The following is a 25,173-nucleotide window of genomic DNA, read 5'->3' as shown; positions in this document are numbered from 1 at the left end:
GAAGCACTTCCAGGAAATGGTGACTTTTCTGGCAAGGAAGCAGCTGCTTCAGATGGAGGAATTTGGACGCTGCACTGCAAAAACAGTGGGTCAAGTTTAAGGTGAAATTCTCGGCCCCCTGCTTTTGTTTCTGATGATTTTTGTAGGACAAAGCTGCATCCAGGTTCAGTGCCTGCCTCTCCCCATACATCCCGCTTGCTGGCCACTACCTGCCCGAAGCAGCTTTCGTGCTTGCATTTGCCATCTGGGATGTGCAAGCAGTTAAAGATCTGTCAGAAAAGCAACACAATTTTGCTTTCTTTATTATTGAGAAATCAAAGACCTCATGTGACTGTGTAGATGACTTAACACATTTATAGACCAGGAAGGAAGTTGAACTGCACTGCTTGCTTCGCTTTGCAGTGGGGCAGCTGCTGCAAATTCAACTCCTCTAACTCCCAGCTGTGCAGAGGAATCCGAACATGACCGCCGAAACGACCACCGAGCCCCCAAAATGTTGCTTCTTCAACATCAAGACGGCAACAGTCGCTCTAGGGATCTTCCACATGGTAAGTTACAGAAGGGGGGACAGGGAGGGGGAGACAAGAAGGGAGAGGCAGAGGTGCAATCCTTGCAGAAGGTGTAATTATTGCAGATCACCAGGCTTCCTGACCGTTCATACTTCTGTGCTCCTAAAAGTGAAAGACAAATGATTTTAAAGGGATGCACAAGTTCAGGGGATCGGTGGGAGAGAGGTGGGGGAAAGGAAGAAATTTATTGTCCTGGGAGGAGTTTTTAGCTATTTTTCCCCAGCTATACCCATTGGAGATCGTGGAAACTACCTCTGCTTCCTGTTATTTCCCTTGCAGCTTAATGCAGGAGCATTAATGCGGGAGCTCTCGCTCGTGCAGGGCTCGGCACGGCCACCTGGACCTGTCGGTTAGGAACTGGGCGGCACAGGGCAATGCAAACATTGGGGCAAGCAATGTCTGGGTGGGCAAAGTGACCTCGTTCCCCTCTGTATGGCCACTTGGAGCCAATACACACCCTTTTGGTTTCCGTTTTGACATGCGGCTGTGCTCGGCTGCCAGCAGCTGGTGAGCTGCTCGGGGTGGTTGCAGATGGCAGTGAGAAGAGGCAACAGAGCCTGGGGGGGACGCTTCTTCCCCCCAGCCCGGTGGCAGAGAAGTGCTTTCAGGTGGCTTTGAGTCATGCTGAGGATGTGGTTTCTTGTACAGCAGAGGCACTTTAAATAATCCCTTCTGCTGCACTCAGTGCGCACAGTCACAGGTTGGGAGCCCACAGAGTGATAACAGCTAGCGGGGACTCGCAGCTTGGCATCCGTGGCAGCTGTGCCATGCACAACAGGATGTGCCATAGTCCTGCCACAGAGCTGGCCAGCTTTTCTGGGGCAGCCAGAGCAAACCAGGCATGCCCTCACTGTGCCATAGTCCCCTCTTCAATCACACAAAGCCAAGGCTGGGGTCCAGCATGTGTTGGTGTTACAGTTTTAACTCCCATAATGCCAACCCTGCATACATCGAGAGAGGATTTGATTCATAAAATGAAGGGCAACAGAATCTGAAGATCAGTTTAGCTGCTTTTGGTAAGGTAAGGGAAAGGGAAAGCTTTCAGTGAAGGGTAAGGGGTTATCAACATGCCAGGAGCAGCAGCACCAGGGGTTGCTGGAGGCTGCAAGCGAGGGGGTGGCTGTGCTCAGAGCAAGGCAGTGGCTGTGCTTGGGTGAGCAGAGTCTTGGCAGCTCTGTGACGTGGGGCAGGAGGTGGCCCTGTGCCACCCCAGAGCAGGAGAGCAGAGACATTTGGGTCTGCACCACATCTTTGTGCAGCCTAGCTGCCAACATCTTCCCCCTGGCATTACTCGAAAGCCAGGTGCTGTAATGGCATTTCTAATGCCAAATTTTAATCATTCGGGGACCTCAAAATATTATGAGATTGGTTTAAAGAATCATGCAATTTTATAGCCTCTTTTGCCTTCTGCTTTTTGAGCACCTAGATTACCCCCCAGGCAGGCTTCTCATCTTCTCACCACAAGCTCAAAACTTATAATCTCTCTGTTTTAAAGAAAAGGAAATTGCTGAATTTCTTGTGCAGTCTGATGACCCCAAGACACAAAAATTGAGCCGTATGAAAGCAGAGGGTTTGCAGCGGAGCACTAACAATTTCTGACAACCAATTAAACATGTAGCCTTCGCAGAGGGACGGTCACGAACTGTTTAGAAATGGGAGCTCATAGGAAGCCTACCCAAGATTTGAAGAGGAACTGGCAAAATGAGAGATCTGTGCAAAGGCAGGAAATGCATGACAGGGAGCTACAGCACGATTTCTCCAGAGAGCTACAAGCATGCCTTGCGATGTGAGCTGCCTGGTGTCAGTGGAGAAGCAGGCACAGAGAGAAAGGGAGCTAGTTTTTCCTAGCTGGGAGGGGGAATCATAAAGAAATGTCCTTTGTCTCTCTCCAAAGTCTGCAAACGTGTTGAAATGAGGCACAATTTTCTCATAATTGTTTCGCTGTGATGCCCCTAACAGAAGAGATTCCTGATTTTCACCAGTGTGAGATGGCAGAGAACGAGACACCAGCTTATGGTGCTGGTGGCCAACAGAGAAACCTTCAGCTCCAGTGACATTATATGAAAGATGTGTTATTTAAATAAAGTGTTGTACATCTGTTGAAGACAGAGGATGAGTTTTAAACAGCAAAAGGCAGAGTCTTGGCGTGAGGCTTTGCAGTGCTCTCAGGAAGGACTTTACAGAAGAGGTACAAAGGCCACTCAGTGTGGGCAGGAAAAGCTGCTTTTCTTTGCAAGATGGCAAAGGCAGAAGTCATAAGACAGACATCCCGAGCCAGCCCCGAAGTCCAGCAGCCTCCCAACTGGTCTCCAACAGCAGCCAACCACTGCTGCCTGGAGAAGAAGGTCTTGGCAGCAGGACAAGTGATCCCTGCCCTATTCATCCTCCAGAGTAAGTACAAGAGAGACTGCTTGGGGTTACATCAAAACTCTCATAGTTTCTAGCTGTTGCATTAAAAAATCTCCAGCACTGCTGTGCACATATTTCCCTTTCAATCATTTCTTTTCCAAGTCTGACAAATCTTAGCATAACAGGGCTCTTCATGAGCAGAGGTTGTTTCCTACAACTTCTTTTATATTGCTGTGAATTTTATCCCTCAGCCGACTGTCAGCAATGGAGACATGATTCAAACCAGAAACTGTGTGGTACGCATAGTTGTAGTTTATAGCTTCTCCTATATAAATAAAAGGATAGATTTATGTGAGAAGACACCTAGATTCTCTGCACTGCTTGCTAAAAGGGTGTAAAGGAGGATCCTGGGTCCTGAAGCCAAGAGATGCTGTCTGGCTTGGGGTCAGTCCCTTTCAGAGCAGGTTGGTCTTGAAGGAAACTAGTTGCAGTGGTTCAAACCAGAACCAGGGAACAAGCTAAGTAAGTATTAAGCAGTGTGGGCAATCGAGATCTAGTGCTGGAGCTACCCATTGACCCTCCTTTATGTAGGACAAGCCTGCACTGAACAGCTGAATGTGACTCTGAGCATATTTATGAAACAGACTCACCCTGTGTCTTAAGCCCATTCACAGGCATGGACTTAGTCAGGATAACCCATGTTGTAATGAGGCCTGAACTCTCTCATTTTTCAGCCAAAGCCATCTGCATGTGCCCTCTTTCTGCTCTGCTGGGACATAATTTGGCTCCCCCCTGCACCAGACATATCACAAGCAACGCGAACACACCGTGGGATCTCACCACGCTTTGGGAGCAGATCCTGCAGGGCCACAGCTGGGTCCTTCTCCCTCTGCCCACCCGTACCTGCTGGTATCCTGGGTAGGAAGCTGCCATTTGAAAATAACTCATGTGCAGCTCAGCTGCTGCCACGGTGTCTGGCTGGATGTGGCTGGTGGCAGGAGGGGTTAGGGTCAGCCTCTGAAACTCCGTGGCACAGCATTACAAAAGCAGAAGATTGGTTTCTGGAAGACCAAGGCAGGGTATGTGGTGCCAGAGAGAATTAGCAGCTAATATGCAACCGGGGCTTAGATTAAGGAGCCAGAGATGCTCTTGAAGATGTGGGCTGACCCATGAAAGCATCTGGGGAATGTGCAGGGGCAGTCTGAACCTTCGACCCCGCTGCTGCTGGCTCCTGACAGTGACTGTCACTGCAATCCCAGATCCTGTAACTCCCCAAGTCCCTCCTGGTCCCCATGTGTCTGTACCTACTGTGTCATCTCAGTCAGTTTCTTTTACACAGATCCCCAAGAAAACCAGTTTGATTTTTGGAGTAGATTGTTTTGTCTTCCTGCTTTATGAGCTAACACAGAGAATAGCAACCTTTTTCATTTCCTACCTCGTCTCCACCTTTTCGATGATGTTGCTGCAGGTGGACAGGGGAAGGGGAAGAGAAAGGGAATTTATAACTCAGCAGCGACATGGATGATTTGCTACATCAATACTGTTGGTTTGTATCGGTGTAAATTATTGCTGGGAGTCCCAGTGATGAATCATAGTGGTGCTGGGTGATAGCAATGCCATCAAACACGAGCTCTCAGGCTTTGTGGCGATGTCTTGTCCTCCTATAAATTAGATTTGTCTTACTGCTGATCTCTTCATAGGCTGTTGAAATAAATCATGGGTGTGCTCAAACAAGTGGGGAAGAAGAAGGAGGGGAATGAGGAGGGGACAGTCGTGTGGTTAGCAAAGCTTCACAAGGTGTTGTGAGGTGACTTGCAGGTGACTTTCAAAGGAAGCATGTGCAGGAATTTGTCCTTCTGCTTGTTGGCTCCTGCAGAGATTTCAGGTTATTTGACATCAGCTTCAAGAGCAAGGCCTGGCAGTTGCTTCTGTGCATACAGCATGGGCAGAAAAGGTGCAATTCATTTGCACCTAGTTCTTGATTAGAGACAAAGGTCTTGGAAAGTAGCATCTCAGTAGCTTGGTCTGGCCTCTGCCACAGCTGTGCTCTTCTCTTTGGTATCTCGGGGAGCAGAGTCCGTCTCTGGGACCTTCTCCAGGTCCAGTCCTCACCTGTGGATGTGGCTCATGATGGCACAGAGCTGCAATTCGCTGTGCTTTCACCAGGCTGTGGCTGACCCAGGATATTCCACAGCCCCTGTGGTGCTACCTCGCCCTTCTGGAGCATCTCCAGCACACAAACTAGAGGGGGAAAGGAGGCGGCAGAAAGGAAAAAGATGAAATGCTCTGAAAGGAAACCAAATGGGAGCTAAAAACACTCCTCAACTACCCCGCCACAATAACCACTTTTATATTAAAGTAAGAAAAGGTGAAGCACTGAAAGTACAGCATTTATATGTGGTATTATTTGCCTTCAAAGTGCCACGTGTCACCAGCTTGCACGCACCACTGCCAGGAGCCTTCGCAGCACCCAGTGCACAGCCAGAGCAGCACGTCACTATCCCCACTGGCCCCTGCTCATTACAGCTTCAAGCTCTTTTCTCTGAAAAGGCTGGGTGTGAAAAAAAGGAGCAGCCGTCACACCAAGGCCACGTGCGTAAATATAAATAATCTGGAGATTAGTCAAGTGGCACAGATTTCAGAAAAAAAAGAAGGCACATGACGCAGCCTTTGACAGCAGCTTAACCCCACTGCAGCTGCAGAAGAATTATTCCCCAGGGAACAGGGGCTGCATGCATCGTGCAATTAATTTTCTGCCTTGCAAGACACCCCCTTGCTTGCTTAAATTAGCTGCCTTGGGTTAACGACTGGCTCTACCTTAGTCCTGCATCGCTCCCTGGTGTTACAGATCTAACAGCCCCGCAGCAGGGGTTGGATTTTTACCAGCCAGTTTGCAGCTGTCATTTGAGAAGGAACCGGGGTGTCCTCCAGAGGATGTGGCCATAGGAGAGAAGATAAGAAGTGGAGGCTGGTGGAGGGGCTGGGTGAGGCATCGCACTGAGCAGGCTGTGAAATGAGTGCCGGGAGGTGAAATTTCCTATTTTAAACCACTCTCTCTGCTATCATGACATAGCAATAAAAGGGAACAGGATGTTGCTCAGAGTTCATGTGTCTGTCTGAAATGGGAACCTTTTGGTTTCTTCTGGAGATGGAGGGTGTATCTCGAGTGAGAGCATTCACGTAGCCCTGGGGAGTATATTCTCTGCGGGAATGGATCTGATCGTCTCATGCCAGGCAGCGGGGTGTCAGACCCGGTGTCAGACCCAGGGCTGGGTGATGGAGACATCTTCTGGTCCAGGCTCAGCACTTGTGATGGAAAGCCAAGGGAACGGCCCAGGGAGCCTCATCTCTTATCTCAGTGTGTTCAGTGGCTCATTCTCTCTATGCAAAAACCCTTTTAAATGGAAAGTTTAAACCAACTTTCGCTTAAAAAATCTTCTCATCAATCTTTCTGCTTGTGCTTGGGTTTCCTGTCTGATATGTAGGCCTCTGTTTAACAGAAACCCGAAAAAGCAATTTCTTCCTGTATTTCCCATGCTGACAGTCGAGGAGTTTGACCAACAGCAGCAATAAGGAAAGCAAAGTCTCTTGGGGAGCATGTACACGAATCCTAAGAAAAGTTAGGGCAGACACAAGTCAGCACAGGATCTCCATGTGTAGTTAGTTAAGAGGTGTTTTACATCTCAGGAGAGACCAGGTGTAAAGAAACTTGGGATCGCTGCAATTTCATCCTAGGCAAGGCTCAGCGCTTCCACAGGAGTTTAAACACTATTACATTAAGCTGAGTTCATGTTAATTTTCTTGTGCCCCTGTAAGGAGACCTGTCAGCCCCACAAACAAATTGCAATGCTTGTTTGCTGTACAGTGAAAAGAAAAGAAAACAAACAAACAAAAAAACCTGTGGGATATTGGACAATCCAGAAGAAAATGAGAAAATGTGACACATCCAACTCTGACTCTAGACAGTATTTGCATTCAAAGGGAAGGCTAATGTCCTGGGTGGGACACCGGGCCACAGTCCCCACTGCAGCAAGCATGCCTTGGTGGATGCTCCTTCAAGAAGTGAAGGGCTCCCAGGTACCCTGTGGACGTGCTCCAGTTCTTTTGGAAACTGTGCTTGCAGCTTATGGCAAAGAAAATTGATTAATTTGGTTTGGAGGATAGTTCCTAGTCTTCTCCAGCTAATGCAGACGGTGGGAGAGTCTGCATTCAATTCCTGTCTCTGCTACAGCCAATTATCGCTGCTGCCCTCCCAGCCTTGCTTCCCCATTTCTGGGCCAGTGCAAAGCCTTTCCTTCCAGCTTCTTTTGTTTGCTTGCCTTCAATGTCAAGCATAGCGCAGGAGGCATCTGACTGCATTACTCCAGCCAGAACTTTGCCTAGATCTTGCATTGCACCTCAAGCCACCGCTCTTCAAAAGACAAAATGTGTTCTCTCTTCTGCTTGCTTAACAGCTAGGCTTGTCTCATCTCCCTGCAGTTGCTTGTTTTGTGCTGTTTCCCACATGCGGCGTTTGCAAACATAGCACAACCACAGCTGTTCCGGTTCCTCCCTGCCTGCATCACTTCTTCAAGCAAGTGTTGAAACGAAAGGCTGCTACAGCTATTGCAGAAAAGTTGTTTCAGCTACACGGTACGCGAGCTTGTGTTGATCTTGGTGGCAGATATACTGGCTTCCTGCATCACTGCGGGGGTCAGATAACTCCCAGACAGAGGCTGTGCGGTTCACGTAAAATGGCTTCTCTCACCTCTGCACAGTGACCTCTTTTTTTTTGCTGACGGTCCTTTTATTGCCTCCTGTCCCATGTAGCATGCAGAATGGGTGCTCCCAAAGCTGGACCCGGTGTTGGTGGGGTGAAGACGGAGCCACGTTTGCACAGGTTCCCACATCTTTTCACAGCGCAGGATTTCCTCTCCTGCAGACTCAGTTCTCATGCCTCTGCAGGAAATCACACGGGGCACGATGGTCCCTGCGTTTCTGCTGGTCTGACTCCTGCTCTGCTCTCAGGCTGTTGCTGTGGCAAGAGGTCCTCCTGGACAGAGGTACAGCTCAGGCAGAGAAGACGTGGCAGCTCTTTGCAAGCTGCCGAGAGGTCAGAAAGCTTGTCCAGACAGTGAGAGATGGAGCTGCAGGATGACAAGCCCATGTTTCCTGCTTCCCCAGGGAACGTAGCAGCAGCTTTCTTCCCCAGCTCCTCGTGCTGTGAAGCCAATTTGAAAATAACCCAGCACACCCTGTGCTGCTTTTGGAAGGTGGAGCTGTGTGTATAGGACTGGCAGACCATATCGTGCTCTTGCTTGCTCCTGCCTAAAAAATGCAGAAGAAATGAAGGACATAGCGAGCATGAGGGAGGACAGCGGAGAACGGAGGATGAGGAAGAAAGTGATGAACAATATGGGAGGCATGGTGGTGCTGAAATGTGCCTTCAAATTACACAGTGCTGAAAGTATCAGAAAGGTGATGAAGGAGCAATAAATGGCATCAGGGCAGTACTCCCCAGGAGGAGGTATTTGCTCTGACAACACTATGTGGGCACTGACTGTTGCTCTCTTGTGGCCTTGGACTTCTTGTTCTTGCATCCACAGCAGGTGTGATGCCCTGGGATGTGCTGTCGGTAGCGTGCAGGGTGGGATTGTCCCCAGGAGGAGCTGTGGCGAGGCTGTCTGGCATTGTGGCTCTTTGTTTTCTGGGTTTATGTGCATGGAAATTCCCTGGACCTGCTGTCTGAAGTGCTCCGTGGTGAGGCTTCTAGCCTTAAAGACCTGCAGCCTGACTTCCCAGCACCTTACGTGTGAGCCGGGAGCTCTCTCTAACCTGGGGGTTAGAAATTATTTTTTCCCTGCAGAAGTACAGGATTAGGACTGAGACCACAGCTCCTGTCCTCACACCATCTCACAGCCCACTGAGCTCATCCCTGGAGTCCGCAGCTTGGTAGTACAGCTCGGAAACTTGGTGGAGAAGAGAAAATAATTTTGGTTCAATGTAAAAAAGCACATTTCCATTTTTTTCTCAAATAAATAAAAGAAGGAAAATGATATTTTTGTCAAAGTAGTATATCCAAACCTACAGAGAGATCTTTATTCTTTTTATGTTACTTTTTGCAATTTGAAATGCTCTTGTTACATTTAGTTCAATTCCGAAGCAAAATGCAATTTCGAAATGTAAAGCCAGGACTTCCATGATAAAAAATACTGAAACAAAACTTAATAACTTTATAATTCCTCCATCCTATTTCAGAAGCTGGCAGAAAAAGGCAGTTAAACCCAAACCATTAATAAACTGATAACTTTTCCCTCAGTGTTTGCCTGTAAAGGATTTTAAATCCTTCATGGCTGTCTCACTTGGAGAGCCACCCTGCGCTCAGGACTGTGGCCGCTGTGTGCTCTCTGGAAACAAATCTGCTGATGGGAAGTTGGCCTGTGGCCCACTGAATTGTGTCTTTTGCCTTTGTTCTCCTAGGTTATGAGCATTTTGCTGCTGATCGAGTATTCCCTGGAGGTGGCAAGCGGGAAAGGCTTTTGCAAAGACCTGGACAAGGATTACTACAGAGTTGGTAGGTTGCAGGGGTGCTGGAAAGGAGCAGGGGGCAGTGGGTTTGAGAGGGAGCCCAAAATTCTGCATGGGGTCAGTTTTCTTTTTCATCAAAGGGAAATGGAAATTGGTATTCAGAGCAGATGGACCAAAAGCTCAGACTTGGAGAGAAAATTTAGCCTCTACAGATTTGGATTTTGGTTTAGTCCATGGCTGTGTTTGGTGTTTGGAGACCAAATGTGTGCTCAGTGAAGCTGTTATTTCTTTATTTCAGAGGGGTGTGGATCAGGCCCTCAGCACAAACTCACCAGTGCCTTTGTACTGCTCCAGCTTTCCTTCTCTCTGCAATATACTTTCCCACTCCCATCCCTTTGCCCCCAATCCCTCCTGTTTCTTTTTTTTCAGAAAATGAGCTGTCTGCAAGACTCAGCTAGTCTGTTTCATATCTCACAAATAGTCACAAGCATCACATTCATCACAGCTGATTGAATTCCTACTGCTTGAGCTAGGGAGGATCTAGCTTAGCTTTCATAGACAGGCAGATTTCTCATGTAGGGTGCCATTTAGAAGAAAATAACTCCCCAAGCCTCAAAAATTACTTAGCCAGGCCAATTTGGTGTGAAGCTGTTTGGAGACAACAAACGCCTGGGTACTTTTTCCTTTTCTTAGTCACTTTTCGGTGTAAAACCACAAGTTGAGATAACCCTTCCCCACTGTGCTCAGAAAGACGGAAACCAGACTCCCCCAGCCTGCATTGCCTCTCCCTGTGGAGAAGTCGTAAGGAGCCCCATAAAAAATACAACCCACAGCAGCAAGGACTTGCCCGTTCCCTCCTTTTCCAGCGTGTCCTTCCCCAGGCTGCAGAAATGTGGAGAGAGACCCCTGAGAGGGGAAGAAAAGGAGACCAAGCCCAGCAGCCTCCTGCACATCCCAACCTCACTTGCCCCGTGGTAGGGGTCAGGCTGTGGAAAGCACCAGGCATAGCTGCTGCCTGGGTGAAGTTACTGCCGACAGATGGGTTTGCATTTGTCAAAAAATCCATCTGGGTTTTAGGAGGCTCTACTGTGATCCGCCACAGCTATTTTGACAGGCATCAACATTAAGTGGAGAATGAAAATTTGGGTGAGTCCTGCTACTAGGGCGCGGAGCAAAGGTCTGCTCTCGTGGTTCACATATTCCACATGGGGCTTTATTTCCTACCAAGTCCAGGCTGGGTGGGTTGGAGGCTACTTTGCTTGGCTGTGGTCCACACGGGCACCTCTGCAGCTGTGGCTCATCTCAATACCCAGGGCAGACATGCATGATGACTGCTTTGCAAAATGCTTTCTGCAGAGATTTCCAGAGGCTTCCTTAAGGCAACGTGCAATGCACCAAACAGGCTCTAAAGCCCTGCTGCTTTCCTTGATGGGATCAGCACAACATAGGTAGGAGTACCCAGTTGTCCATTTCTGTAATATAGGTTTCCAGTTTTAATTTTACAGATAAAAATCATATGATGCAAGTGTGACCTTAAAGTCTTCCTTTTTTCTTGTTTTTGGTTGGTTGTTGGTGGGGTTTTTTTGTATGTTTGTTCTTGTTGTTTTGATACACCTAGCATGGACATGGGCACAGCGGGAAATATTTTTTCCTGATGGTACAATACGCACATGCATTCTGACTAATTCAGTAATCTGAAGTGCTGAAAACTGAACATGATATTTTCAGATCAGAATACTTTCCCACAGATACAGTTACATAAAATGACAAGTGTTTTTCATGATTTTTTTTTGCAGAATGATCATCTGAGGCCAATAATTTTCACTTTTCTTCCAGTATCTAAGTAAAATTTTTAAAAGAAAAAGAATCAAATTGTTAAGACACATTTTCCAGATAATTTCCATACTAAACCTCTATATGCTTTCTAAGCAATATGTGCACTTTTGCAAATCTGGAGTGTTTTCTTTAAGAACAGAACCGTTCCGAGTGGAACTGGCCCTGTTTTTAACAGCCCCCCCTCTTCCCACACAATCAAAATGACAGGTCTTCCCCCTCCCCCTCTTACACTGCCTCCTACACAAAAAGGAACATTTCATAATGAAATCCCCAGCACTTCCACTTGGCTTCTCTTCCCAAGCATTTTCAAAGGGCTCTGCCTGGGAGATTGAGAGTGCTTTCTGAATATAGTTGGAATAAACACAGCGCAACCCTTCTATTTCCAGAAAGTAGCAGGGAAGTAAGAGAGCTAAGCTGTACACAAAGTTCAATACGACTTCAAAACCCAGATGGAAGAGTTGGAGGACAATTTGGGGAGAGGTTCTGTAGATGCCCTCAGCATCTGCTGCTCTATTTGTAGATTCGGCCAGATTAAAGCACGTCTCAGAATATATAATGCTAACACTGTAGTCACGGCCCAAGAATATAAACAAGGCAAGGTTTATGGGAAAATTCTTTCCACCAATAAATGATATGGTACAAAAAAAAAATACAGATAGCTCTTTATAAATAATGACAGCTCGCTCAGGATTTCTCAGCAGTATGTTTCAGAAGCAGGATGCTCTGTCCCTAGCAGCCTGCCACTCCATGCTGGTTTACAAGGTGCCACAGGCAGGGTGGGACCTAGAGCACTCCTCTGAAATATGCTTTTCAATTAAAGTTGACCAAGAGATTAATAGGAGACCTACTAAAAATGTTATATTAAAATGGGAAGAAGAACCCAGTTTCTTCTCTGTCCTTTGGGAACCCTTCAGGATGAACTTCCCACCTATAGTGGGGTTAACGCCAGGATGTTAGCTAGTCTAAAGCAGGTTGAACTTTACTACCTACATAATATTTAAGCAATAACACAAGATTGATTTGTCCAGACAGAGGGAACAGGAAATAAACTCTGCTGTGTGGTGATCTGGGGCATTTGCATGCAATTTGGAAGAATCAAGTTCACATTTTTAGGCTCTGTCTCACACACAGCAGAAAGCTGGGTGTGCATTTCCCATGCAGCTCCTCCATTTCCAGGCTATTAGAAACCTCCTCTTGGAGCTGAGAAGTGTTTCTAGCAAAAGTCTCCTTGGCAGTGCTTCAGTCTTTAAAAAAAAATACGAGCTTTGGCAGACTAGCTTTTCTTGCTGGAAAAAAATAAAACGAAAAACTAATCCCCCCAAAATATTTCAATTAAAACCTCCTTATGAGTTCTAAGCCACTTACATGATTGGTTTTCTGTCTTGGAGATGTTACGCCCCACTGCTTGCCATAGTTCAGATCTTTAGTATGTCTTCAATGCATGTCTTTTCGTATGCCTGTATTTTAATCACTTTTATTTTTCATTAATGATTACATAAAAATCATCACTGTGGGCAAAGTACAACTCAAAAAGTTGTTTCAATTTCTGCCCTGCCAGCCAAGAAAAATACCATGGCATGCCTGGACCTGTGTGCATGTATATCCCATATCCCATGGAGAAAATAGTCCCTCCTGCTCTGATCGGAAGCGGATCAAGCTGAAGGGACTGGGAGGCTTCTTTCCCTTGCTAGCGCTGCCCATCCTTCGAATGTGGCTGTCCAGAAACATTTCCCTGCAGCTTATCAGCAGCACACAACCATCCTCGACAATCTGTGAATACAACTGTTAAACCACAGCTTTATGAGCCTTGCTTGTATTTCCCAAGCCAGTTTATTGGCCATAAAGTAGGAAGGAGTTTCTCTGCATCCATGGCAAATATGAGGAGTCACTCAAAGTCCCTCCTGGTTATATTCAGAACATAAAGCCTGATGTGAAGTTAATCAAAAATAGACATTTGGCAAATAAATTCTCTCCCTTCCCATTTGTTGGGTGGGCTTATTTGGTACTACTTGCTAGTAGTGCAGCTCTGCAGAGGCTCTGCCATGCAACCCGTTCAGGTTACACCACCTCCCCAAGAGAAATGGCATTTATTTCACAGCATCTAAATTCCTTCTCATGAAATTCCTTGGGATCTCTGGGAGACTCAGCTGGTCTCAGAGAGTTTGAACAAGAAAAAGTATAAGGCAGAATGTGTTTATTTACTTGCCGTTTTTTATTGCTCTATGCTGTTGGAAGAAGAGGCACCTCAAAATGGACAAGCTCTCACCATGCTCTGCCAGCAATGAAGTGCCATTGCTAGCATGCAGGTGGCTGTGGAACTGAAATAAGAGTACAGTCTTCTAGGGCCGAACAAGCGCAGCAGGTTTTGTGAGGAGTAACATTTCTTCCCTGCCTGCTTTGTAATCATAAAATCAGAACAGAAGTAAGGTGGGTCCCTGGAGGTCTCCAGCCCAACTTTCAGCTCACAACAGGGCTGACTCCAAAGCTGGGGCAGCTTGCCCAGGGCTTTGGCCAGTTGCTGTTTGCAGATTTCCAAAAAATGAGGATTCCATAACCTCTCTGCATCCCTGCTCAAGGATGCATCACCTATTGTAAGATTTTTTTTTCTTTTTCTATGGAATTTCCATTACTGTGACAATTGAGTCTTTGCTTGCAATAACAGCCCTCAAAGAGCCCATGTGCCTCCTACAGGGGCAAACTCTGGTATTCTCTGAATACTTCAGTATTTTTTAAGGTGGTACAGAAGAGAACAGCATATCCCCGAGACAGGCAGCAGATGAACATGTGAGAAGAGCAGAGGAGAAAACTGTGGAGTGAAGCCCCTGTGTTTGAGATTATACAGGTGCTCAGCCTTGCTATAAGAGTCCTGAATTTGGCCATTTTCTGAAGCCCTTTAAATACAAAGGAGACAAACATTCATCCTACAAAGGCCAACTAAGCACGAAGGGAGAGACTGAAGGGACATAAAAATATACTCCTTGTGGAGTATTTCAGGTGTCATTTGGCCTCTCTAATATGCTCTTGTGTTCCCATCCCACGGAGGATTTGCATAGGCAGGGTAAGAGCCAGCAGCTACCACTCTCCAAGGGTTCACTCCTTTAGCGCATTCTGCTGAAAAATGAGAAAAAAAAATGGATGTGCTCTCACAAAGGAAGAAGTCATTTTGTCAAAGCAAAATCTTTGATTACTGGGGCCATGTCTGTTGGTGCTAAAACATCCCTGGAACGGAGAGATGTGCTGCCAGCAGAAAGGGCGAGCGTATCTGCTGTGAAGAAGCAGGAGGCAGGCAGCGGGTGGAAGGTTGCTTCTGCTTGCTTTTCCTTTTCCTTTCCATCCCTCTGTGCCTGTCAGGTTGCAGACTTTTTGTTTCTTTGGGTTTTGTTTGTGTTGTGTTTTTTCTTTAATCTAGGTTCTGCTTGGGAAGTTCAGCTGGACAATTAGCCTGCAGAACCAATGGCCGGTTATCCCATTAATTAGCGAGCCTGCCGAGAGAGCTGAAGCATGAGACCAGGCAGAAAGAGGCAGAAAAACACAGCTGCCTTAAATCTGAGGAAACACCATGCTAAAGAGAGAAATCCCCTCTGGGGCAGGCAGCTGATTGCTGGTTCTGGGAGGAGAACAAGGGAAAATGGAGTTTAGTGGGGCTAGGGCTGTTTGCTTTTTCATCCATCTCTGCAAACACTGAGCGTGTTGTCTTTGTCAAGCTCTTCTTTATTTGGCGTTTATGCTGTCTGTGTGCTAACCTTTGGTTCTCTGTGCACCAAATCTCAACCTTGTCTCTACTCTCCTGCTTCTGAGAGGTGGGGTTGGTTTTCTGCCTTGAAGCTCGGGCTCTTTCCGTGACCCTCGAGAGCTGCGAAGCTGCAAGCAGCCTCTTCTGCAGTACAGCTCCGTCTCCATTCCCCTTTCTGTTCTTGTTTGGGGCTTGCTCGGTTTGGGTTTCCTTTCTCTGCTGTTGCCTAAGACTTCTTTCTCTTCTTATGTGTTTCAATTCTCGTTACTTTGTAGTGTTTTCTTTTTTTTTTTTTAAAAAAGGTGGGGAGAAAAAAAAGAAGGAAAAAAACAGGATTTATTTTACAAAATAGAAGTGAAAGCTGTAAAAGCTGCTCCCTTATTTTGTGCTGTCAAGCTCTCTTTTTTCCTGATACACCTTAAGTGTTTGTTGGATACTTTCTATCACTCCCTTAGGTCTTTCCTGGCTGACACCTGCACGTGCAGCAGCTCTTGTAGTGCTGCTGCCTCTCTTGTTCCAGATAAGCCACTTGTGCTCCTCCGGGAGATGTGGGCTCCTCAGAGGGTTTTTCCCTTCGAGCTCCCAAAGGGAAGGAGTTTCTCATGCTTCTCAAGGGAAGGAAGTGTTGGTCAGAGCTTCTTCTCAGGCTAAAGGTTTCTGTCAGCAAATGCTGTCTCTAGAGGAGGCTCAAGCACGCTGCTAACTACTTGAGAAGAATGTAATGGAAGTTAGAATACCTGACTGCTGTATCAATGCGTTTAAATGAAAGTGGGTGCCCTCTGCTAGCAAAGGCCGCGCAGCGAGGAGCGTTGGTGCCACCTGCCCTGTCTGGCTGCCAGCTGTGGCTCAGCCCAGCTGTCAGGCAGGTCTTCTACAACCCTGGAAGGGCTCCAGAGCTTCTCGCTATCATTTTCAGTCCTTTCTGTAGCTGGCATTTGTCCGTACCCACACTGCTTAGAGCTGGACGCACACCTGACAGTTTGAGTATGTTGCAGTTCCTGCAGCTCATGGATGCTCCTCTCCTGCCAGATGTCACGGGCATGACTGGGTGGAAGGTCTGTCCTTCTCCAGCACAGCTCTTGCTTTGACTGGGGACAGCTGAGTGAATTTCAGTTCCTCAGAGTAACTGGCCAAATTATGGCATAGCTGCAACTGCTCTGGGGCAAATATTTTGTTGCTGCAAACAGCAGTGTTGGGATTACCTGCCAGAAAAAGAGGGACTTCTCTGCCTCAACATTTATATATGTGTATATATGTGTTTTATATATATATATATATATATAAACAAACAAACAAACAAAAACTGTTGTAATCAAAGATAAGAATTGAGTTAAGGATAATTTAGTGTATGCCCAAACACTAATATACTCTCCCGTCCCCTGGAAATGTAACGTGGTACCAAAGCTATAGGCAAAAATCCTCGAAGCTGGCCAAGGTGGCATGGTGTCTTTGAGAGAGGGTTTGGGGTGGAGTTGTATAATATGGAGCACTGAAAGGATTTCATTGCAGCTGGAATAGATAAGGAATCCAATATATGACAACGTAATTTCTATATTTCTTTATGAAAGCAAGTGGAAGGGCTTAAAGAGGTAATGGAAAAATATAGTTAAGGACTGGATTTATTCAATAGTCATGGAATAAATTGGGCAGCTGTCTGCAGGGAAAACAAACCAGTAATCAAACCTTTCTGATGTCTGAGGGATGTTGTACCTCTGGAAAGCATCAGTTGCTTTAAAAAAGCCAGAAAAATTAGAAGTTTGGCTCTCTTCTAATAAATCTAAACCCTTTATTCAAGCATTTTGGAATTGGAGACCCAAATAATGTGTTGCTATTTTAAATCCAGGTAAAGCAATAAGAAAGAAATCAGGCTTGAGCTGGAGGAGGCGCTACAAAAGACTATGAATCATGCAGAGGTGGATAAAGAAAGTAGAAGTGCTTTGCCTTTGAAGAGAGCTGCTTTTTTTCTTCTTCTTTTTTTAAGAAAAAAATGACACTGTGTAGACTGCTACAGAGATCAAATATGTATAGTGTCTGGTGCAAGCAAGACTTTGGTAGTCCTTATCAGGACAGGCTGCAATACCAAGAGGGAAAATTGCTTCCTGGGAACTGTTCAGTAGGAAGCTACACACATGGCAGAGATCGCCTTCCTGGGCCCACAACAGCTGACAACGATTACCTGGCCCTGTAGGCATAACTACCTCATGTTGTTCTCCTTGCATGTTCATTTTTTTAAGGAGGATGTTGCATTTGGCAACTACAGAGACTGGATGGAGGCGAGGTATTTCACTCTGAAATTCTGTGGTCCGTGCTAGTGGTGGGTGGTTGAAATTTGTGCTTCTTGCCTGCTGAAGTATCTTGCAGATTGTCCCACAGCTTTTGCTGTTGGTTTGTTTATCTGTGTGAGTCTCAAATAATTTCCTGCTCAGACTTATTAATCTAGCATGCCTAAAACTACTCTGCCTTTTGTTATTATTATTATTATTATTGTTTTACCTTAATATTGTAGCCCAGGATATTTAAAATTTCAGTCCAAGCAATAAAGACTTTTGGCTTCCATGTGCCTGAGCTTAGAGCCTGCACAAGGAGAGGGCTAAAGTAACAGAAACTTCAAAGACAGATGAAAAAGTGAGTGCAGAAAGTGAAAAGAGGGCAATCTCCAGCACTTTGGCTGCATAGCATTCACTCTGTCACATCTGCAGTTGTTTCTGCCAGGTTATCACAGTTTAACTCTTCCCTAGAGGTACAGTTGAATAGGTACATTAGACTCCAGCTTTTAGTAATGTGGAAATTACTTTTCTTACTTTTAGCTGATGTCATCACCAGTTTCCTGTTGATCATCATGCTTTTTATCATCAGCTTCAACCTGCTCCTTGGTGTGGTGAAGGTATGTTCTCCACAGATAACATTCAGCCGCTTGCCGGGGCCTCTCTGTGTTAGGGAAAGTATTGGGGGAAGGGCTGGAGGATGCTCATTGAAAATGCTGAAGTAAGACCAAAATGATAGGTAAATATCTCTGCTCTTTTAAAACAGGGGGAGGGCAACTGGTTTTGCAGTTTCAGGCTCATTTGCAAGGCTGCTAACTGCCAGATTCACCAAAACTGAGTGACATTTAAATCAAAGCCATTTATTATGTTATGGGGTGGAAATATTCTGATTTGGAAAAGTTGCTGTATTGCCTCATTTCCTTGCTCTTTTGCAAGTCAGGTCTTGGAGGGGAGCCGTAATTCCCCTATTACATGAGGATTCGTTTTCTATTTCAGGAGTAGAGATGACTGTGCATTGGTCTGGGAACTCGGCTTTCTTTGTAGCACAAAACTTGGGGTAGCTGAACAACAGCTCTGGTGGGATCAAGTGTCATGGTCACAATGTGAAAGTTGATGGAAAATTTCTGAGGAGGTTGAAAAAAAATCCATGTTGATACTCTTCACTGTTTCTGAAGCAATTGTTACCGCAATATCTGGAATTAGAAGCAGAAATTCTAGGAGAGGATTTGTTCTCAAAGTACCTTAATACATGTCCTTTCTGGTGTCGATAGCTGGTCTCTTTCTCTCACTCAGAACAGAAATAACTGGCATTGCTTTTCTTTCTCAGAATAGGGAACGTCTCCTGATCCCCTTCCTTGCTCTACAAATCATGGACTTTCTACTCAGCCTCCTAACGATGTTCAGTTCCTACATACAAGTCCCAGCCATCATTTCTATGTCATCCCTTAGCCACATGGTAGGTCACAGCTCGCTGTCGGGATGGTGTTTGGTGTCCTCTATGGGATGGATGCCCACGCAAAATGTAGGGGTACAGGGTCACTGCCCTGGACCACAGCTTTTTATAGAGGTGGATCCTACACTGGCTGCAGGCAGGATGCAATCCTTAGGGGTTAGAGAATCCACAAGGAAAACGAGTGACAGCTGGGACAGTGTTTAATTTCCCATGTCTGGGAGTCTTCCTGTTGATTTTATTTTCTGTCTCAGGGCTCTGGGGAGGTTGTTGTGAGTGTGCTGAAGATAAGCTAGGAATATCACTGCACCAGCTAGAGGCTTCTTCAGAGGAGCTAGTATAAACGAACCCAACAAGATGGTTTGCTAATCATTTTGGCTTGTATAAGTGAATTAAATAGCTTAGGTTGTAAATGAGATGAAAGCAGAGGCCTTTGTAAATGGGGGAAATCTATAGACGTGACACAATCTTGTAATCATAACCAAAACCCTGTTCCCTGCCCTTCTTGCTCTTGCAGCAGGGACGCTCGAAGATCCCATTCCTGGCTCTGCAGCTCCTGGATTTCTGCCTGAGTATTCTCACCCTCTGCAGCTCCTACATGGAGGTCCCCACCTATCTCAGCTTCAAGTCTTCAGACAATGGGGTAGGTGGTGAGCAAGCCCAGCAGATTTGTCATGCTGTGAACTGCTAAGAAGTTTCTTTCAGTGGCTGTTATGACAAAGTAAACTTTCTCTGATCTCTATGGCATATCCAGAACTGCTCTGTTTGATGATAAAAGAAGATTTTCCATATGTTCTCACCAACACAGTGTTCTTGACTGACAGCTTGCTTATGCATGTGTTTCTTAAAAGTACACTCTGTTTTTCTTGTAAGAATCTTATGGATGCAAATTGCAGAGCAAAATAATTTGGATAGAGCCTGCCTGCATACATTGAAAATGCATCAACTTTTCATCTTTATTAAACAGTCACACTTTGAGTTCTCATTTAAATAGTCTTCTGAAGATCTTTGCCAAAGGAGTGTTAGCAGCAATAATAACAATAATAATGATATACCCAGAAGTAACTGGAGATGTGCTCGTTCTGAGAGGCAGGCTGACAAACCTGCTGGGATATCCACCACATTATGTGACCCTGGGAAAGGGCACAAGTGCTTGACTGAGACCCTCTACTTCTTTCCACAGGGTTTTTTGCCAACCCTGGAGAAGCTGCCAACAGAGGAATATGCCAAAGTGATGGTCACCTTCACCATTGCATTCATTGCTGTCCTCTTCTTGAAGGTAAATATCTGCAGGGTGTGGTGAGCAGTGAAGGCTGAAATAAAGCTCCCTTGCCTGAGGGACAGGAGGAACTGGTTCTACTTCTCTCTCAAATCTTCCAAGGCCTTGGAAAGCTTTCTCAGTCTCTCCTTGGGTGCAATAGGACATATGCCTCAGTGTAGGTCTGATCCTCAGATCTCTGTTTTTATGCTTCTGCAAGTGTGAGTTATAAAGCAAGCTCTCTCTCATGTTTAAAAACTCTTACTGCCCATTCATCTCTAAAAGGATAAGATGTTTGAAAACAACTTATTGTAAACTATTCTGCTATTGTGTGACAAACTAAATTAGATAATTAAACAGCAGGTTAGATCTTCCACTTGGGTAAGTTCTGTATGTGTACTGATGTAAACAGAGCAATGCATGCTGATATTCTGAAAATTAATTAAAAGCAATGAGCTGCTAGATTCTGCTTACATCTTAGAAAACTCCACTGTGAGAGGGTTTCTGTTCTTCCTGCTTCACTGGATCAGAGAACAGATTTTTCACCAAGGGGTTTCAGACCAGCTAAGAAAATCTCATCTTTCTACAGGTACTTGAGCAGATTCTGTCACAGAGAAAATTGCTAATTGTTGATTGGAAAGCATTTTTTATTTAGACTCTTCCTAGGTGGCCAGAAAAGCCAGTGTGGAATGGAGCTTCTTGTATGATTGCATTTGAGCATATATATTAGTATTTGCATAAACTGAGCAATAGGAGTGGAGATAACCCTGAAACCCAGCTGGCTGTGTGGGTTTTCAGCAGAAATCTCCCTGACCTGGCAAATCAGTTGGTTTGAATTTTCTACCGAGTTAGTTACAATGAGTTTTTGTGCTGGAGTTTGCAGATGGAAGGATTGGGGAAGATCAATCTGAAAGATGAAGTGGACAGGTACATGTACTCCTTGGTCTACTGAGGTCCTCAAAAGTCCACAAAACAAATCATTAGGAACCCATCCTTCAAACTTAGTGACAATCCCTTCCATCTTCTATGTCTAGCAAAACCATTGTCATGGGAGTTTCTTCCCAGTGATTTAGATCTGATGAGGAACAAGGCTAGAACAGGAAATATTTTATAGCTAAAACAGCCATTTGACCAATTTAGGGCCCATCAGCTCCAATTCACTGACTGCCCCCACCAAGATAACATCTAAATCATCCCCTCTACCACCATCATGATAAGAATGCAGAAACCAAGAGGAAGTAAAACATTTCTGATGGAAGATGAAAGAAACTATTTAATATAATTACTTCTGAAGTAGCTCACTGCTGTTCCCTCCTGACGTTTAGGACAAGCTTCCCATCCACTTGTAATGCCAATGGCTGCCAGTGATGTTTTCCATTTTCAGTTCAGTGTGGAAAAGGATATCCTGCACCAACTCAAGTGTTTTCTAAGTTAGCCAGTAATGGGATGATCCCAAGATCACTGGATCCCTTTGCATAAGCTGTGTGTCCTACAGCATTCTGCTCAAACCTGCTATTGCTTGCAGCAGCCTTAATGTAAGCCAACTCTTACAGAATTCAGTGCAGATTCTGGATAGGCACTGCAGCAAACTCTTCTGAAAAATCAAAGTAAAAAAAAAAAAAGGATTTTTTTGTTATTAATTTTTTTTTTACTTTATTGGAGTTTCTTTAGGGGTCGAGTGCTTTTTTTTGGTACAGTTTGTATGATGGCTTCAGTGTATTGCATGTTTGCTCTCTGTGTGAAGAGGCTTTTAGAAGGAGAAACTTTTTGCAGTATTCCCTGAAGGTGCTTAAAGTTTGGATTTACCTCCTCATCTCTTTGAGTCTGTTTGAGAGGCAGATTCCTTTAATACAGATACTTCATTCCTTGTTCTCATTCTTTGTATTGGCTTTGTGTCAAGACAAACAGTCCTCATTGTTCTAGGAAATCCTAAGCTACATGGCTTGTTCTTGGGACATATAACTCCCTATGTTCCTTTGAAAATGCCAACTGTTTTTAAAGTACGGTCTTACGCCAATAAAAATAAGAGGCACACGACTTCGCCTCACTGCACAACGTAGGGAAAATATTTATTTAATATGGTATGTTTTACAAGCCTTGCTTATTTTCTTGTGCCATAATCTGTCAATCGATCCATTTTTCTCAGAAAAGCTCTGTATTTACTGCATGTTGTAACTCTGTGAGGTGCAAGGCAGTCTTCTCAGAAAAGTGTAGCTAATGAAAATATAGGATTTTCTCGAATGAGCTGACCATTCGGGTCAGTCTTAATTGACCAGGGGGCCTTGGACCTCTGAGAGGTGGATTTTGTGCCCATCCACATGTTTCTGAGACATCCAGGCTTTGTAGCCTGCTAAGAAAAATAACACAAAAATCAGGACATGCTTTTCTTTCCCACCTGATGACATCGAGCACTCAGCAGTCTTGAGCATGTGCTTTATGTTTAATTACATTAATAGTCCTATTGACTTCCCGCACGAGTGGGCTGCTCTGAATAGATGGAGTTTTCACCTTTCTAGTGAAGGATCAAGACAGACTGATGTAAGGCCTTGGGATATACAGTCCCAGACATCTCTCAAGGAGAGGACAGTGGCAGGCTGATGGCAAGAGTGGAAAAGTTCTTGTTGGCATGCAGTAAAATGGTGGACTTCCCTTTCCTTTTCCTTTTCAGGCTTATATGTTCAAATGTGTCCTGAGCTGCTTTAAGTATATTAAAGCCAGCAAGAGAGACAGCGTGAAAGTTGACCAACAAGCAGTTGAAAAGGTGAGTGAAGACTGCTTTAAGTTTATCATGAAAAGCCATGGTTTAAATGGAGAGATGTATGATGATCCTTACTTTTGCTCCTCTGGTGGTCTGAAAGATGGTTCAACTTTTCAAATATTCATTGACAGGTACTAATAACCAGTTTACAATTATGTAATATTTCATTCAATTTGCCTTTGGAAGGTTTTATAAAATATTTTTTACAAATGGTATCAGCAAGGAAGCTTATACGCAGACTTCAGGCAAAGTAGATAAATGGGAATGTATCACTTTTAATCTCTGATCTGCAGATATGTTTTTAATTTCAGGTCAACTTTGGTTTCTGTGCCTAACAGTGCTACTCCTGTTTAAAATTAAGTTTGTCTTCACCTTTTTCTGGATCAATGTCGGAGAGATTTGGTGCATTGCCCTTCATTTTAAGTATGCTAAAATGTGTGCAGTGTGTGCATATATATTTATATTAATCAATGTCCATACCTAGATTACTGGTGATCTCTTTAATAGTAGCATCCAGCTGCCCTGACACAATGGAAGAATATTGAAGACTTTCCAAAAATGAGAGATACTGTAAAGAGGGATGAGAAGTAAAGAGGAAGAATATGGAATGCTAAGCTTAGGCATTTGTCTCGTTGAAATTTGGCAAATATAACCCTTGTCTTGCCAGCAGTGTGTGCCCCTGCTGTGCATGCATCAAGGCCCTCAGCAATGATCTGATCTTAGCTTCTTTGTTTAGGCAATGAGCCTTATATTCCGGGCATTAAAGAGTTTTGGTCCACTTGTGGCAATGCTTTGGGACACAGAGGTGGGACTGGCAGCAAAGTGGTTGTAAAGTGCTGCTCACCTCCAACTCTTCTGGATTTCTGCCCTCCATCTCCTACAACCCACCCAGTTCTTCTCCCCTATTTTGAACTGGGAAGAGAAACATGTCCAAGATAAATTCACTTGGAACCCTTCGTGTGATACCCAGAGCATGACTATAATATTCTTCTCTTTCAGGCTGTGCTGCCATCGTATGAGGAAGCCTTAGAGCTGCCCTCCAAGGAATGCCCGCCACCCTACGTAGCAATCTAAGCTCCAGTCCTGGAGAGGAGACATCTGTACTGCTGTTGGTGCCTCTTACCCCTTCTGTCAGATACTCGGCCTCACTGAGAAGTCCTTACTTTATAGCATATTGTGCTTATTACACTCCAGCTCACTTTATGAGCCTATGAAGAGTGATGGTGAACCGCTGGTGCTGGTGCTTCATTCTACGCTGGCAGTTTTGAGCTGGTATTACTGAGTTGCAGTGCTAATTGTAATAAATTTGGCACCAGGCATCAGAGGTTCCCATCACTGGCCTCTGACATCTGCCTAATGTGGAAATGGAGGCATTGGCCTGGATCCCTTGTCAGGCAGGATGCTGCTTCTCATCTGTCTTACATCTCTAACCCAGCAGATGAGGCATTTAGGAAGTGGAATGGGGGGAAAAACAAGCAAGAACCTTTTCTCTGAGATAGCCCAACCCTGAAGTATGCTATGCTAACCAGCATCTTTTAATGAGGACCTAAGGGAAAGTGATCAGCAAAAAAATGAAGTTCTCAAATGAACAACGATGCAGCTTTCATTCTGTCTGCTTACGATAATGATTAATAGTGTGTACTTCAGAATTTAGAACATGCTGGAATTGTGACAGTATTGCTCTGCCATTTTATATCTGAGTGTTTGCAATTTTTTTATTTTTTATTTTTTTGCTTTTAGTGTGAATTGAAAGATAAGTTTCAATAAAACAATGAAAAACTGTTAACAGCTTCAATCCTTTGCTGTCTGATTTCTGAAGGGGTGCTGTCCTTTCTGTGTGGAGCATGTCACAAGGGAGCAATAATTCGTTTTTTGAAAAATTAGTTAGCAAAAAACGGTATTTTGGGTTTAGGTTGATGTCATCTCATTGGTATCAGCTCACGCGTATGCTGTTTGCAAACAAAAATACGGTATTTCCACCAGCCAGTCCAGCATATTCATCTGAGAATCTAGCTTGTTCCTTCTTCTTGCACATTATCACTGTTGATAAAGATCCTGTCCTCAGCATGCTTTTTGTGGCACGTCCATGACCCATACTGCACAGGTAGGTCTGCGTAGATGTTAGTGAATAATGTTGCTAACAATAGGTGAGAGGTAGCTGGCATTTAGCGTCTGCTTACCTTTTTGGATGGTTCCCTGCTTTTTAAAATGACTTTCATATGAAAGTGTGATTTGCTGAATAGTAACTATTCCAATATCATCTACAGTGTGGGCCATGGCCTTAGCTTTTCATGGCCTGGTTTTGTTTCTGCTCTGAAACAAAACAAAAACTTCAATGAAAGATTTGTCAAAGCATAAATAAATATCAGTGTTGCCCATGTTCTTTTCAGAGAATGAGTAAAGTATATGGTGATGAAAATAACGATGTTGACCTTATACTTAAGCTGCT

At 44.8% G+C, this 25,173-nt stretch overlaps 1 protein-coding gene across 1 annotated transcript; it reads left to right on the top strand.

Moving 5' to 3' along the window:
• The first annotated feature begins 337 nt into the window (after nt 1-337).
• On the top strand, nt 338-24,503 carry LAPTM5 (lysosomal protein transmembrane 5). Its single transcript, XM_035565089.2, has 8 exons — nt 338-548; nt 9,378-9,471; nt 17,802-17,878; nt 18,586-18,714; nt 19,226-19,351; nt 19,892-19,987; nt 22,635-22,727; nt 23,724-24,503. Exons 1-8 carry the CDS (start codon nt 462-464, stop codon nt 23,796-23,798), a joined length of 777 nt encoding a protein of 258 aa, XP_035420982.1. The 5' UTR covers nt 338-461; the 3' UTR covers nt 23,799-24,503.
• Nucleotides 24,504-25,173: the final 670 nt, after the last annotated feature.

This window comes from Cygnus atratus, chromosome 23 (genome assembly GCF_013377495.2).
Source record: "Cygnus atratus isolate AKBS03 ecotype Queensland, Australia chromosome 23, CAtr_DNAZoo_HiC_assembly, whole genome shotgun sequence".
Classification (NCBI taxonomy): domain Eukaryota; kingdom Metazoa; phylum Chordata; class Aves; order Anseriformes; family Anatidae; genus Cygnus; species Cygnus atratus.
This window is presented reverse-complemented; position numbering and strand designations above follow the sequence as displayed.